Source organism: Lacerta agilis, chromosome 16 (assembly GCF_009819535.1).
Source record: "Lacerta agilis isolate rLacAgi1 chromosome 16, rLacAgi1.pri, whole genome shotgun sequence".
Classification (NCBI taxonomy): domain Eukaryota; kingdom Metazoa; phylum Chordata; class Lepidosauria; order Squamata; family Lacertidae; genus Lacerta; species Lacerta agilis.
Genome location: NC_046327.1, coordinates 32383893 through 32399673, shown reverse-complemented (window position 1 = coordinate 32399673; position 15781 = coordinate 32383893). Strand labels below are relative to the sequence as shown.

At 45.9% G+C, this 15781-nt stretch overlaps 1 protein-coding gene across 2 annotated transcripts in view; it reads left to right on the top strand.

The window, feature by feature from the left end:
- TRIP10 (thyroid hormone receptor interactor 10) overlaps positions 1-15781 on the top strand; it is a 78838-nt gene that overhangs the window by 44354 nt on the left and 18703 nt on the right. For both annotated transcript variants that reach the window (XM_033174085.1, XM_033174084.1), the window contains exons 2-7: positions 2136-2251; positions 6787-6843; positions 8311-8458; positions 9950-10012; positions 11792-11896; positions 13140-13268. In XM_033174085.1, the coding sequence (XP_033029976.1) occupies positions 2136-2251; positions 6787-6843; positions 8311-8458; positions 9950-10012; positions 11792-11896; positions 13140-13268 (618 nt within the window). The remainder of the gene's footprint in view (positions 1-2135; positions 2252-6786; positions 6844-8310; positions 8459-9949; positions 10013-11791; positions 11897-13139; positions 13269-15781) is intronic.

Below are 15781 nucleotides of genomic sequence, written 5' to 3'. Positions count from 1 at the left end.
TGTTTTGGAAGTCGAATGGACTTCTAGAACGAATTCCGTTTGACTTTCGAAGTACGACTGTACTGCTCCAGACCTCATACTCCACCTATATGGTCTCTGCACCATTCTCAGCAGCACTGTGGCTCATGTCTGAGTGTTGCTGTGTGCAGTGCATGTTCAAACTAACTTAGGGAGCAAGCCTATTATGATATGCCAAACAGGCTCAAACTAGGATTATTAAGAGGATAAGAAGCTACCTTTTTTGAGAAAAGGAGAGGATTGCCCTTCTCCATGTCTCTTCTCCTGTGTAATACCTTCCTGTACCTTTTGTTTTGGGAACTCAGCCACATGCCCTTGGGTGGCCCCTTGCTCCCACTGTTATGGAGATTGTTGTGTCGAGGGGAGTGTACTGCCCTGACTCATTTGTTTCCCTTCTTGCATTCAGACAAAGTTCTCAGATCTGTTGCGAAAATAAAGAAATACTGGCAAGGATCCAAGAGGTCGATATTCTCAGTAGATCTGGTGGTTAGTAGTTGCAGTTTGAGAGAGGAGACAGACTCTGCTTAGCAGGGCGCCAGGCACATTTCACGCCTGAAGATTCTCCATTTGCGAGCACCTCAAAAAGTCCGGGTGCCATTTTTTGTGCCTGGCTGACACTGAAATGTATCTGCTTTGAAGCATCGAAGTAGAGTTGTACCTTGATTCTTGAATGCCTTGGTACTCGTGCATTTTGGCTCCCGAACGCCAAAAACCCATAAATAAGTGTTCCGGTTTTCAAACTTTTTTCAGAAGCCACGCCTTGGTTTTCGAACGTTTTGGAAATCGAATGGACTTCCGGAACGTTTGAGAACCAAGGTACAATGTATATGTTAAGGATAGACCATACGTTAAGGAGTTTGATAATAAAGAATAGAATGTTTTGGAAACTGAAGTACGGTAACAATATTGTTATTGTCAACACCAAATTAAACATAAATTAACAATTTCTGTTAAAAATGTGATATTAACAATGTGTCACTTATGTGAATTGCGTATTAGTTCCAGCTTATCAAAATAAAAATACAAAAAGTGTTGCCGACCACCCCACCCCCAAAAATGGCAACTAGACATTCTGTTTTGGTCCCCACAACCCAGATCCCAAAAGCCATTTGGCTCCTAGCTTTTCTATCCCAGTTTCTATCACTAACTCCTTAGCTATGCAGAACCCAGGGCATCTGGAGATAGAAAGATGTGCTCCAGGTGTCCTCCTTTGTCTGCTTTCAATGGGTCTTGTACAGGTGAGATTCCTGGTGGAGTTTGCCTTGTGTTAGTGTGCGTGGACGGGATGGGGGGTGCAGTTTATACTTCCAGACTCCAAAATGTTATGGGTTAGACCTGTGAGTAAGGCTGGCAAGGGGGCACACATCTGGGCAGAGCTACATGGCTGGCACCTCATAACGGACAGGCCTACACCTGCAAGCTCACTTACCTGGTGAAATTTAGGCAGGGAGCCAAATGGATAGATCAGCATATGGCAGATAAGCCTCGTTGCTGTTATGCAATCCCTAAGTACACATCTCTTCCTTCCTGCCCTGACAGGCTCTGCACCGTTTAACCTAGCGCTTTCTGAGTTGGTTAGCCTGTGTCTGGGCTGCGTCGTTTCAGACGGTGGGTAGGAGCTTGCATGGCCAATATTTCCCCCCTTCTATTAAAAAAAAAAGTTAATTTGCATAGAAAGCTAGCTTGTGGTTGTTACCTTTATATCTCACTTTTTGCTCCAAGGAGCTCAGGGTGATAGATGTGGTTCCCCACTTGCGCACTGCAGCATTGCAACAAACCAGTGAAGTCGGGTAGGTGGAAAAACGATGAAAGACCCAAAGTCACCCAGTCATGTCCGAGTAGAGATTTGAAACCTGGACTCACAGCTCCTAGTCTTGACAGAGGAGCCAACACACCTCAGTGGCTCTGTTGGGAAAGGTTCTATCCTTGACCTGCTAGTTTTCCAGCTGCAGAGATCTTCGCGTGCGAATCCTCAGCTGCAGCCGAAAGCGGTTCAACCCGGACACGTTGTTTTTTTTAACCATCTAAATGCGTGTTCGGTTCCACCTATTGGGGCCAGCACAACACTTGTTTTCGGTGTTGTTTGGTAATATCTTGCCTGCTCTCTTCCCATTTAGGATCAATTTGACACAATTGAGCGCCACACTCAATGGGGCCTGGACCTGATGGACAAATACGTCAAGTTTGTGAAAGAGCGGACCGAGATCGAGCAGGCGTATGCAAAGCAGCTGAGGTAGGTATGCCTGCATTCTTATGAGGACGGCTGAGTCTGACAGGGAACTGCAAAACTTGGGGTTCAGCCTCAAAGTCTGCAGTGGGACGGGCCATGGGGAGGGGAAGGGACACATCGCCAACTGATCATCGCTTAAGCTTGGCATTAAAGAATAGCAGTTTGTCAGGGAGAGCGAGGTTTAAAAACTTGCTCCCGAGGTGCTTGATAGATTCTGGAATAGTGTAGAGATGGTGGATGGAATGATACTCAAGATACTTGGTTAGAATCAAGTTGATTTTTCATTCTGTTTATGATGGACAGAAGAATGAAGTTCTTCACACTGAATAATTGTGGAACTCACTGCCACAGGATGTAGTGATGGCCACTATTTTAGATTGAATAAAATAATAACAACAATAACAATAATAAAATAATACAGTGGTACCTTGGTTCTCGAACTTAATCCGTTCCAGGAGAACCATTCGACTCCTGAAACGGTTCAAAAACCAAGGCACAGCTTCCAATTGGCTGCAGAAGCTTCCTGCACTCAAGCAGAAGCCGTGTCATATGTTCGGCTTCCGGAAAACATTTGCAAACTGCAACACCTACTTCCGGGTTTGTGGTGTTCGGGAGCCAAGCCGTTCAAGAACCAAGGTAATATAATAATAATAATTTTATTATTTGTACCCCGCCCATCTGGCCTGGTCCCCCCAGCCACTCTGGGCGGCTTCCAACAAATACTAAAATACATTAAAATATCACAGATTAAAAACTTCCCTAAACAGGGCTGCCTTCAGGTATTTTCTGAATGTCAAGTAGTTGCTTATCTCTTTGACCTCTGATGGGAGGGCGTTCCACAGGGCGGGCGCCACTACCAAGAAGGCCCTCTGCCTGGTTCCCTGTAGTTTTGCTTCTCGCAGTGAGGGAACCGCCAGAAGGCCCTCGGCGCTGGATCTCAGTGTCCGGGCTGAATGATGGGGGTGGAGACGCTCCTTCAGGTATACAGGACCGAGGCCGTTTAGGGCTTTAAAGGTCAGCACCAACACTTTGAATTGTGCTCGGAGACATACTGGGAGCCAATATAGGTACCACTATAATTGCCATCATCTCTGATTAAATCCATCCTCGTGAATTGGTCTAATTCTCCTTTCCCCCCCTCCCCCCATCCTGTCCCTGCCCCCCAATACTTGGAGGCACTGATCCTCCAGATACTAAATGTTGGGGATAAACAGAAAAGGGGTTCTCCTTTCATCTCCCACTTGTGAGCATCCACTGGATGCAGGATGCTGGATGAAATGGACCTTTTGGTCAGAGCCAGCAAACCAGTTCTTAATCGAGGCTTACAGTTTCATTTCCAGCATCTGCTCCTGGGTCTGTTTTTATTCATTCTCTCTCTCTCTCTCTCTCCTCCCCTACCCCTCTCCCCATGATTCACTGGTCCAGCCGAGTTCCCAAGCAGCTTTGTCCAACCTTTGAGACACAGTCTCTTTTCTCTCTCGCCCTCTGTCCCTGCGCTTCTTGAAGCTGTCTCCTTCCCAGCCACTTGTTCCAGCTGTCCCTGAAGCAGAGCCAAAGACTTGCTTTGGACGGTCCAGGAACACCCAAAAGAGGGTTGAATTTCTGGCTGACTCAGTACTTCAGGGGCCATCCAAGTCACTTTGCTCTTTGGCTGGATCCTGTGACTCTCATTCCTACCACCACCAGCACCCAGTCTGCCAGTCTGGATGACCAGGCAAACTTGGAATTGGGAACAGAGTCCCCTGAGGTGATTGAACCGGACAGCAGCAGCACAAAAGTTGGCTGCTTTGCTTTTCCCTCCTCCTCCTCCTCCTCCTCCTCCTCCAATAACGTGAGTTGGTTAGTCTGTTCTTTCCCCACCTCTGCTCTCTCTCCCCCCCCCCCACCCCGGTCCTTTTCCACGAGTTTTACTCCTTTTAGAGTCAAGAATTACTCACTTGGCTCCTTTCCCTTAGAAGGTTTTCTCCTCCTCTCTTGAGCCCTAGAATTGCAAAAAAAAAAAAAATTCAGAAGGGCGCAAAGTCCATCAACTTGCGGGCTCCTTTATACCTCAGCCTCCCGCCACCACTTCATGAACGGTTTGCCAAAACCACAGGAAATAACTAAACAAAGCGTCCGCAGAGCAAGTACCGGGCTTGCTGTCCTCCTGTTGCTCCTATTCTGAAGCTAGCATAAAGTCACTTGAAAGCTGCAGCTTAGCCTAGCGAAGCCTGTTCCCTTGGCTGAGCCATATAATGAAGCTATGCGGCACACCTCTGTGGGGAAGCCACACCCTCTCCCTGGCCACCCCATGTCTGAGCCTCTGAGGGCAGAGGAGCTACCAAGAGGGGAGGCCCCTGTTGACCTGACCACCTGAGAGGCTCTGTGGGACAGGAGGCAGCCTTTCAGGTATTTGGGTTCTGAGTTGTTTAGGGCTTTGAACACTAAGGTGAGCAGCTTCAGTTGGTCTCCGAAATGAACTGTCAACCAGTGCATTTGTTTCAGAACAGGGGTTGTACGAGATCTCAATGGAACCCCAGCCAGTTCATCTGTCTGCAGCTGCTTTTTGGACCAACCGAGGTTTCTGAATCGTCTTCAAGGGTAGCCCCATGTACAGCACATAGTAAAAATCCACTCTGGAAGTCACCTGGCTAAATCAGGTGGTCCTTGTTTGGTCCAGAAGACATTAGAAAAGAGTTTACTTGTCTTATGCAACTACATGGACACTGCTCCAAAGCATAGCTGTCAACTTTTCCCTTTTTTTTAAAGGGAAATTCCCTTATTCTGAATAGGATTCCTCGCAAGAAAAGGGAAAAGTTGACAGCTATGCTCCAAAGGGAACATTTCCCTGTTAGAGCCAGAAAGGTCCTTTCCGTCCTTTTGGTACAGCATATGTGTCTTTCTCCCCAGGCTGGAGGTTACCGTATTTTTCGCTCCATAGGGCGCACCTCATTTTTAGAGGAGGATACAAGACAAAAAATATTTTTTTCTGGTTTTCCTCCTCTAAAAGCCCTGTTTTTTTGAGGATCAGCTAAAAGTTTTGCAGCTTTTTTGCAAAGGGGGAAAAGCAAAGAGGAAAAGCCCCGTTTTTATGGGGTTCAACTCATATTTCTGCAGCTTCTAAAGGAAAGGGAGCCTTTTCTACAGTTTGTGTCTTATGGAGCAAAAAATATGATAATTATTATTTACTTCATTCTTCTGTCTAGCTTTATAAGAAAATCCCGTTCCACATAAAAGTGGCTCATCTTTCTTTATTTTAAAATGCATCCCAACTACTTCTTCTTCATCATCATCATCATTTTATTTGTATGCTGTCTTTCCATAGTTAAAACAATGCTCAAGGCGGCTTACAACACGACAAGATTTACATAATTACCAACATAACAAAAGTCACAAGGAATAAATAAAACACATCAAAAAGTACCCAGCCGAATGGGAAACAATTTCCACATTAATCATAAAATCTAAGACTTAAGAATACAGCATTAATATCAATCACAATTTAAAATGGCATAGATAAAAAAATAAAAGCAATTTAAAAAACAAAAACGGGGCCCTCTCTGCCCAGCAGTAGCGGCAGCAGCAGTCCTTTATGGAGCCTGTCAGGCCCCGTCCCAAGCCAGGTGGAGAGAAGCAGGGCAGGGCCCTTCAGGCTCCCAGCAGGTCAGTCCTGGGCAGCAGGCTTGATTTTCTCCCTATTTCAAGCTCCCATCATTGGTCTTGCCAATTCTGCTGTGTATTTCTAATATTTGAAGAGAGCCAGTGTGGTGTAGTGGTTAAGAGTGGTAGACTCGTAATGTGGTGAACCGGGTTCACGTCTCCTCTCCTCCACATGCAGCTGCTGGGTGACCTTGGGCTAGTCCCACTTCTTTGAAGTCTCTCAGCCCCACTCACCTCCCAGGCTGTTTGTTGTGGGGGAGGAAGGGAAAGGAGAATGTTAGCCGCTTTCAGACTCCTTCGGGTAGTGATAAAGCGGGATATCAAATCCAAATTCTTCTTCTCTTCTTAGAAGCAAAATGATTTTGAAACTGTTTCTTTAAAAGATAAGTTATATCTTTAAAAGATATAACTAGGGTTATATCATGAATTGGGGGGGGGGGACACCTACTTTTGAAAACAGAAGATTGGCATGACCAAAGATCCCACATGCACACTTAGAAAAGATAAGGAAGATAAAATATTCGCTCAATATCCAGCACGCATGGGAAATTGTTGTATAAAATATTACCAGCTTATTTAAACCTGTCACATTTGATAAGAATGATCCCTGGGATGTTCATCTGTGCCGATTATCAACGCTTCCATCTACACATGACTGGAGCTGCTTCTTATAGGCCTAATATCGAAGCTGTCCAATTTTTGACCTGGCTCTTGTTTGATCTGTCAGCCCTACGGTGCAGCAAAATGAAACAAGGTGACAGGATGTCAGCCAATGGATGAAGGATGGAGTTCGATGCCTGAATGATATAAGGAGGCATTGGGAGGGTGGGGGCACGACGGGTGCTCATCTTCAGGCAGCAAAATGCCTTCGGTTAGCTCATTTTCGCTCTCATTTATAGGAATCTTGTGAAGAAGCATCTTCCCAAGAGGACTACGCGAGAAGACCCAGAATCTAAGTATGTATTGTGTCAAGTGCATGTTTAGCTGCAGCAGTGCATGAGATAGTCCTACTCAGTGCTACACATTTTTGAGGCAAAAGTACTCTGACCACAAAAACGTAGGTCAGTGGTTCACAGACTTTTGTGCTAGCAAGCCTTGGGCTCTTTGCAGGGCCAACCACCCAAGCAGTCATTAAGGGTGGCAGTCAAAAAGGTAAAGGACTCCTGGACGGTTTAGTCCAGACAAAGGTGACTATGGGGTTGCAGCGCTCATCTCGCTTTCAGCCCAAGGGAGCCGGCGTTTGTCCACAGACAGCTTTCCAGGTCATGTGGCCAGCATGACTAAGCCGCTTCTGGCACAACGGGACACCTTGTCGGAAGCCAGAGCGGACGGAAACACCATTTACCTTCCCGCCACAGCAGTACCTATTTATCTACTTGCACTGGCGTGCTTTCGAACTGCTAGGTTGGCAGAAGCTGGGACAGAGCAACGGGAGCTCACCCCATCGTGGGGATTTGAACCACCGACCTTCTGATGGGCAAGCCCAAGAAGCTCAGTGGTGTCCTGTTGCGCCAGAAGCGGCCACATGATCCGGAAAGCTTTCTGTGGACAAATGCCAGCTCCCTTGGCCTGAAAGCAAGATGAGCACTGCAACACCATAGTCACCATAGACTAAAACTCTCATCCATGATCATTGGCCTGCATGCAGGTTCCGGTTGAATGCTGAATTCATGTACTCTAAGCATGTCTTGCGTTCAGTGGGACTTACCGTACTCCTAAATAACCCAGGATAATACTTCGTCCTTAGTTATTGTGCTGATACACAGATAAGAAAACACTAGATATGTCAACTGATATGAAAGGTGCAGCAATAAAACTGCTAGCACATTTGCAAAGCTAAGCAGGGTCTGGTATGGTTTCAAATTGGATGGGGGACCGTGTGTTGAGGGGTTAGACCAAATTACCCCCGGGGATCACTTCCAACTCTACAATTCTATGAATACTTCCTTTCTGCAAGTGCCGACAATGTTTGTATTCTGTGTTTCTGCTGAGTGGAACCTTTTGACTCAGCTAGAACTGTGCTCCTACCCAACAACAGTTTGTGACCTTGTTGTGTATCTGTAATTATTGTGACTTTGTCCTATAATATACAGTTTGTCTGTCCCGCTCTGTCTTAAGGGGACAGCAGCAGCAATTGGTAGTGATTGATACTGGGTGGTAGCCAAGACAGTAGTTGGGGGGGGGGTGAGATTTTCAAAATGAAGTTGCAGTAGCTAGAAGGGAGGGGACTCAGTTAATGGGAGTAAAATTTAAGGGGTTGGGGAGAGTGATCTGGGACTTCCTCAGCAGAGACAAACACAGAAATAGAAATGCACTCTGACATCAGCATGGCGCCCCTAAAGGCAATGAGTGGCTGAGTCTATGCTTCGCTGCAAGTCTCGTGCTGCTGGGCTCAACCTTCCTGGTTTTCCTCTCCTTTTCAGGTTCTGCCAATATCAGGCCTTCCTTCAGGTGGTGAAGGAGCTGAACGACTTTGCAGGCCAGCGTGAGCTGGTAGCTGAGAACCTTCTAACGCGGATCTGTGTGGAGGTTGCAAAGTACTCGCAGGAGCTCAAGCAGGAGAGGAAGTCGGTAAAGTGCTCCCCTGCCTTTGTAGTGTCGAGAAACTCTGCATAGTGGTCAATCGGGGGACCAAATCAGGTTCTGATTCTGCTGCCCAGGGGTCCTGAAGAACAAAACCGTTCAGGTGTCCCTCTCTGTGAGGGGCACCTCATATTTTGTGCTCCCTGGCTCTCTTGCTGCTTGTTCAGCAGGAGTTGAAGGCATAACGTCCCAGGCCTTTTTGCCTTTGTGCATACAGAGTGGCTTGCTTGGCCATCTGCATCATCTGTGGAGAGAGCTTCCATGCTACTTCCAGATGTTTAGGCTGCTGGCATTGGCGTAGATATTTTTTATTCACTTACTTACGATGGCCAAGATCCAGAGAACTGAGAAACTCAGTTCTGTAAGCCCAAGAGGGCTGTAGATCTGTTCTTAGTTTGTGTAGCAGCCACTGCATGCTGCGTGGCAAACTGCTTTCAAAAACTGTTTTTGACTGCTGAGTCCACCATGCCTTATTGTAAGGGTGGAACCACACTCCATTTTGGTTCATCTGTCACTCTTCCATCAGGAGAGTGTTTGCTAATAGCAAAAGCACAATAAAATAAAATAAAAAACAACATCAATTTGAATGACATAACAAAAAGGGGACACTAAAAATACTACCTTCTTGTTGCTAGATTCTCCGTCAGCAGTGTTGACTTTTGAGTCACTTGAGGGTTGGGAACTAGGATAATGTTAAAATTAGGCAGGTTTTGGAGAGGAGGGCTAGCAATTAAGATTCGGGATTTGAAAATATCGTAGCCACTATGCTCCAACTACAGTGTGTGTGTGTTTTAATCTGTTTTTATTTGTTGCAGTATTTCTGTATGACTTTTCAGAATTGAGTTCTATGGAGCAGTCTGCATGACTTCAGCACAGTGGGACTAGAGTACCTGATTAGGAAGTAACCTTGAATTTATGAGTACTTTTTTCAAGCTCCTTTGAAGCCCAACCCACTCTGTCCCAAAACTCTCTTTTTCAGATTGTAGACACTAGGGACTTGGACCTGTTTGGGGGGCCATTTGTTCAGTAAGTTTTCTTAGGGTTGTAGTGTTCTGGTGAAGAGATGGGAAGAATTAGGGAGATCAGGTAGCAGGTAGGTGCTAGAAGACTCTTTTGGTAGTAGCAGGTGGCCTTTTGCTCTTTCAAAATTTGAAAATGATTGACAGAACTCTTTGGGTTACAGGTAGGTAGCCGTGTTGGTCTGCCATAGTCAAAACAAAACAACAACAAAAAAAATTCCTTCCAGTAGCACCTTAGAGACCAACTAAGTTTGTTCTTGGTATGAGCTTTCGTGTGCATGTATATGAAGAAGTGTGCATGCACACGAAAGCTCATACCAAGAACAAACTTAGTTGGTCTCTAAGGTGCTACTGGAAGGAATTTATTTTTTATTTTGTTAGAACTGTTTGGGTTCTGGCAGAAGCATCATGACACTTCTAACAAAGGCACTTTCATTCTGTAAACTTTCTCCTTCTCCAGTACTTGCAAGAAGGCCGAAGGGCTCAGCAGCAGCTGGAGAACTCCTTCAAGCAACTTGAAAATGTGAGTTGTTTTTATCTTCAGCCTAGCTCTACATGCGGCGGTGTGCAGAGTCCGAGGCCCATATGCTCGGAAGACCTAAAACAACTTCTGTGGATTTGGCCAATGTTCGGAGCAGGAACACAGCTGTGGAGGGGTCATTGATCCCTTTAGAATTCTCCAAACATTTAGTGAATGGAAACATCATGAGGAGACGGAAAGAGGGTTTTCCCCCCACCAAGAATGTTTCCTCTGTCCTTTTTTCAAAATTAAATTTGGGGATGACAGATGGAGGAAAGCAAGGAAGATGACAAAATCCAATGCACATGGAATGAGAGAGGGGAATGCACAAGCTGTAGCACTGGCTTTATGGCACCAAACATAGAATCTCCTGTGTTACCTTTGGAAGTCTCCAAGAACTTCTCAACTTTTGTAAATCATCTTTTGGGGGGGGGGGAGATCCTAGCTTGGGCTATGCAAGAACAAAGCTTTATGAGCAGCAGAGGCGCAAGCTTCCCCAGAAACAAAGTTGAACCCATCTCTGGCATTGTTGCTAGCGCTTTGTTCTTGTTGCATGAAGGGTTTCAAGAGGAGATTTCAAAGAAGGTGCAATAAAATGATGTGCGACTAAACCAAGACCACAGGGATCTCTTTTCTACCTCTTAATGTTTTTCAAGAGCCCTTTGTAGGGGTGTGCATGCATTAGATGTAGACACAAAAAGAAATTGTATACCTGCTCATGTTTCCCTTAAAGCAGGGGGGGGGGGAAATCATATTATAAGACCTTGCATACATTGCATGTCCTTCCTGCATACATTCACATGCAGGCACACTCAGTTTTTACATGTGAGTGTGTATGTACTTGCCAAAGCCAGTTCCTGCCTTCCCTATTTTGGCTGTGCAGGGCCTCCATTGTGATTCACCTTCCTACATTCTACAGGACACAAACACACTGTTGTGTTTACTTTCCCCCACATGAATTAATGGGGGGGATTGTTTGTGGGTTTTTGTTGTGGGCTTTGTTTTACTTTAGAGACCAGTTTAGAATATTCAGTGGGCTGAATTTTGAGCCCTGCCTTAAGCGTAACCTTGAGAACGTGGAGACAATCTGGAAAGGCCAATTTTTGTGGCCTTCCAGTTGGTGAACTTCAGTGAAGCTCTTGCTGTCTAAACTGGGAAAGGTCCCCTGTCCGTTCTCCACCTCTCCCTTCCCTGTCCGCTGGGGTACAACCAATTATACCTGAATTACCCCCACCCCCATAAATTATGCCGTCTGTCCCCCCCCACCCCCAAATAAAAGGTGAGATCACTTTGTTTAGCAGCTTCTTTCAAAGTCTCAGCAAGCTTTGAAAGTAGCTCAATAGACACTTCACTGGAGTACACAAACAGCCTTTCCACCTACTCCTTTTCCAGTAAATGTTTGCGTGTGTCATTTAATTGTAAGCCTGCAGCCAGAGTCTTTTTTAGTGTTATTGATTGTACTGCACCTTGTTTTGAAAGCCTGTTATACATAGAAATCTGTTAGCCCCTCCTCCCATTTCCAGCTTTTTTTTTTTTTTTTTTTTTTTGAAAGGCCAGAACGGGGCTAACAAAACGGGAGCGCTTAACGGGTGGTGTGATTTAATCCTGCCTGTGAAACCAAGAGATCTCATCGCCCAAGTGCGTGTGAGGCTCATATGTCAGTATCCTTGCAAGAGAGATATGGCAGCATCTAACGCTTTGCGTCCAAATGGGTGTAGCCTTTCGTTAGGCTTGCTGTTGTGGGCATCCCTCACTCTCAAAGACTCTCTCTCTTAACCGCAGAGCAAACGCAAGTTTGAGCGAGACTGCCGAGAGGCTGAGAAAGCTGTGCTGACTGCCGAGAAACTAGACCAGGACATCAATGCTACCAAGGCAGATGTGGAGAAGGTCAGTGCTTAGGAATAGGATGGTGCCACTGCTCCCCATCCCTAATAGTGTTTAGGAGGGTTGCAGAGTCCTTCTGCAGTGGAAGTCATGACGGATATCCCGAGTCCCTTGTTTGCTTGTGCCCCGTAAATGACCCCTTGCTTTTGCTTAGGAACGCTTTCTAAGCAAACCACAGCTTCTTTCTCCAGTTAGCCATTAAAGCCAAGACATCATCTTTTTGGAGGACAGGGGGTGGGTGGGTATGGAGGACTCCCTGGTCCTGAATGGGGTAACTGTGCCTCTGAATGACCAGGTGTGCAGCCTGGGAGTCATTTTGGAATCACAGCTGTCCATGGAGATGCAGGTCAATTCTGTGTCCAGGGCAGTTGTTTATCAGCTCCATCTGGTACGCAGGCTGAGACCCTACCTGCCCGCAGACTGTCTCGCCAGAGTGATGCATGCTCTGATTATCTGCCGCTTGGACTACTGTAATGCGCTCTATGTGGGGCTACCTTTGAAGGTGACCTGGAAACTACAACTAATCCAGAATGCGGCAGCTAGACTGGGGACTGCGAGTGGCCACCGAGTCCACATAACACCTGTCTTGAAAGACCTACATTGGCTCCCAGTACGTTTCCAGGCACAATTCATAGTGTTGGTGCTGATCTTTAAAGTCCTAATCAACCCCGGCCCAGTATACCTGAAGGAGCATCTCTACTGAGGTCCAGTGCCGAGGGCCTTCTGGCGGTTCCCTCATTGCGAGAAGCGAAGTTACGGGGATCCAGTCAGATAGTTGTTTATTTCCTTGACATCTGGTGGGAGGGCGTTCCACAGGGCGGGCGCCACTACCAAGAAGGCCCTCTGCCTGGTTCCCTGAAACTAGAGCATGCACCACTCTGGCGAGACAGTCTGCAAGACAGTCCTACGGTTTACATCTTGTGGTTTGTCTGGGAGAGCTAAACCCACAAGCCTAGGTTTGGATGACTTACTAAGCCCAGGGGTGGGGAACCTTGGCTGGGCTCCCTTGATCCCTGAGCACTGGCCATATTAGTTGGGGCTGGTAGGAATTGGAATCCCATACATAGCTCTCAACCTTTCCCTTTTTTGCGGGAAATTCCCTTATTATAGCAGTGGGGAACAGCAGGGAGGGTTGACAGCTATGATCTCATAGCACCTGGAAAGGCCACAGATTCCCCACCTCTGCTGTAGAGCTTACTGTAACCAAAGTATTTCTGCTGATCCATTTCCCCCTTACCTTCTCCAGGCAAAGCAGCAGGCAAACCTGAGGAGTCATATGGCTGAGGAGAGCAAGAATGAATATGCTTCATATCTACAGAAGTTTAACCACAATCAGAGCCAGTTCTACTTTTTGGAGATGCCACAAATCTTCAATGCAAGTCTCTCTAAGCAATAATAATAATAATAATATTTATTATTTGTACCCCGCCCATCTGGCTGGATTTCCCCAGCAACTTCCTAACATTTTAGTTTAGAGTTTTCTGCAACTCCCTTTACCCTATGTAGTCCTGCAGAGTAGCCCTCAACAAACAATAAAAAACGGTAGAACAACATTTTAAAATGAACCTTGCTGTATAAAAATCAACCATATAGGGATTCTTCTCAGTGAACCAACCTGATTTGCACTTCCACACTAATACACAGACCAGAATGCAATCATCCTTCAGTGTCTGCCCTTCTCAAAATTTTACGATACAGTTCTCTGCTCAAAGAAACATAACAAAATGCATGTATAAGTTTTAAATGCATCCAAAAAGCATATTTGTGGCAGGTCGTGGGGGCGGAAATAACAAAATGCAAATTTTAATGCAGGGTTTTGTTGTTGTTGTTTTAATCACATACTGATGTGGAAACAGGGCAGAACATACTTAAGAACAAACACGTGTGAAACTAGCATGAACCAGAAACATACTCTGATCTTTCCATCCCTGCAACAAGGGGAAAGAGCAACAGCTCTGAAAACTAGCTGTCCAGCAGCAGCAGATTGGGAGCAGCGAACGTCAGGGATTGCTAAAAGCCGGAGGAAGAAGAAGAAGAGTTTGGATTTGATATCCCGCTTTATCACTACCCGAAGGAGTCTCAAAGCGGCTAACATTCTCCTTTCCCTTCCTCCCCCACAACAAACAGCCTGGGAGGTGAGTGGGGCTGAGAGACTTCAGAGAAGTGTGACTAGCCCAAGGTCACCCAGCAGCTGCATGTGGAGGAGCAGAGACGCGAACCCGGTTCACCAGATTACGAGTCTACCGCTCCTAACCACTACATCACACTGGAGGAAAAGATAGGTCTGCCTCAGATCACCTAAAATGAAGCAAGCGCCATGGAACTTTCAGAAAAGGGAGTTCCATAAAAACTAGAGCTTCTCCTAGAGCAGCTCTTTTCGTGGCTCCTCCTAGTGGAATATTTTCTCTCTCTGACTTCAGATATTAGACAAGCTCTCAGCCTTCCCCCAGAAGAAAATAACTTGGCAGTGGAGGTCATTGGAGACCTATAACACATGTCTTTGCCAGGAAGTTCACCTTGGGCCACTGCAGCTCTTCTCTGCTCTGCGGGGAAGGCTTCTAGCATTTGTGGGGAAAGGTGCTGGTTGAAATCGGAATGTGGAAAGATCCCACGACAAAGATAGCAGGCAGAACCTCCTTTCTGGGGGCAATGGAGGAAGGTGGGATGGTTCTTAACCTTTCCTGACTTCACAAGTGCCATTCCTGGGATGGGCTAGTTTAGAAAAAAATTCATTGAACATTATTAGGGCTGCCACACAATTAAAGTGTTCAGGCTGCAATTATGTACATGCCTGCCTGAGAGTATATTCCAAATTGAGCAGAATGGGACTAAAGTCCGAGTGAGGCATGCATGGGATCCCTTTGCTAATTGATTAACCGCCTGCTTTAAAACTAAAAAAATTAAATTTGCGTTTGCGTACTACTAAAACCTCAGTAATAAGGGCCTTTTTGAGATAACCTGGCAGCAAACCATAGCTACCCCTCTTAAAAAAGGAAAGGTGGTTTTAAAAGGGTTTCTTATTAATTTCCCACTGCCTCATCAGAAAAACTTTAAAAACACAGTTTAGAAAATAAATAAGGCAGTTTATTGCTTCTTCGATTAAAATTGATCCTTGCCAGTTTGCAGTCTACTGATGACAGCCCTGAAAATGCTAGAAAACGCACCCACACCCTTGTTGTCCTGTTACCTGAAATCATTTTATCTGGAGATAACTGGGAAGTTGAGCCTGGACATTACCACATTAGATCAAACCCAAATGCAGCTATTAGAACAGGCGTTTTTTTAAGATGGCATTTTAAACTTTGCACCAGCCTTTCCAGTGTGGAGAGCCAGTGTGGTGTAGTGGTTAAGAACGGTAGACTCATAATCTGGGGAACCGGGTTTGTGTCTGCACTCCTCCACATGCAGCTGCTGGGTGACCTTGGGCTAGTCACACTTCTCTGAAGTCTCTCAGCCCCACTCACCTCACAGAGTGTTTGTTGTGGGAGAGGAAGGGAAAGGAGAATGTTAGCCGCTTTCAGACTCCTTCGGGTAGTGATAAAGCGGGATATCAAATCCAAACTCTTCTTCTTCTCTTCTTAGAAGCAAATTGATTTCGAAACTGTTTCTTTAAAAGATAATATGCCAGCAACTAGGGTTATATCATGAATTGGGGGGGGGGGCGCCTACTTTTGAAAACAGAAGATTGGCATGACCAAAGACACCACATGCACACTTTAGAAAAGATAAGGAAGATAAAACATTCGCTCAATATCCAGCATTCACGGGAAATTGTTGTATAAAACTCCTTTGAGACTCCTTCGGGTAGTGATAAAGCAGGATATCAAATCCAAACTCCTCTTCTTCTTCTACCAGTGCCACATGCCTTGCTGACTGCAAGGAACAGAG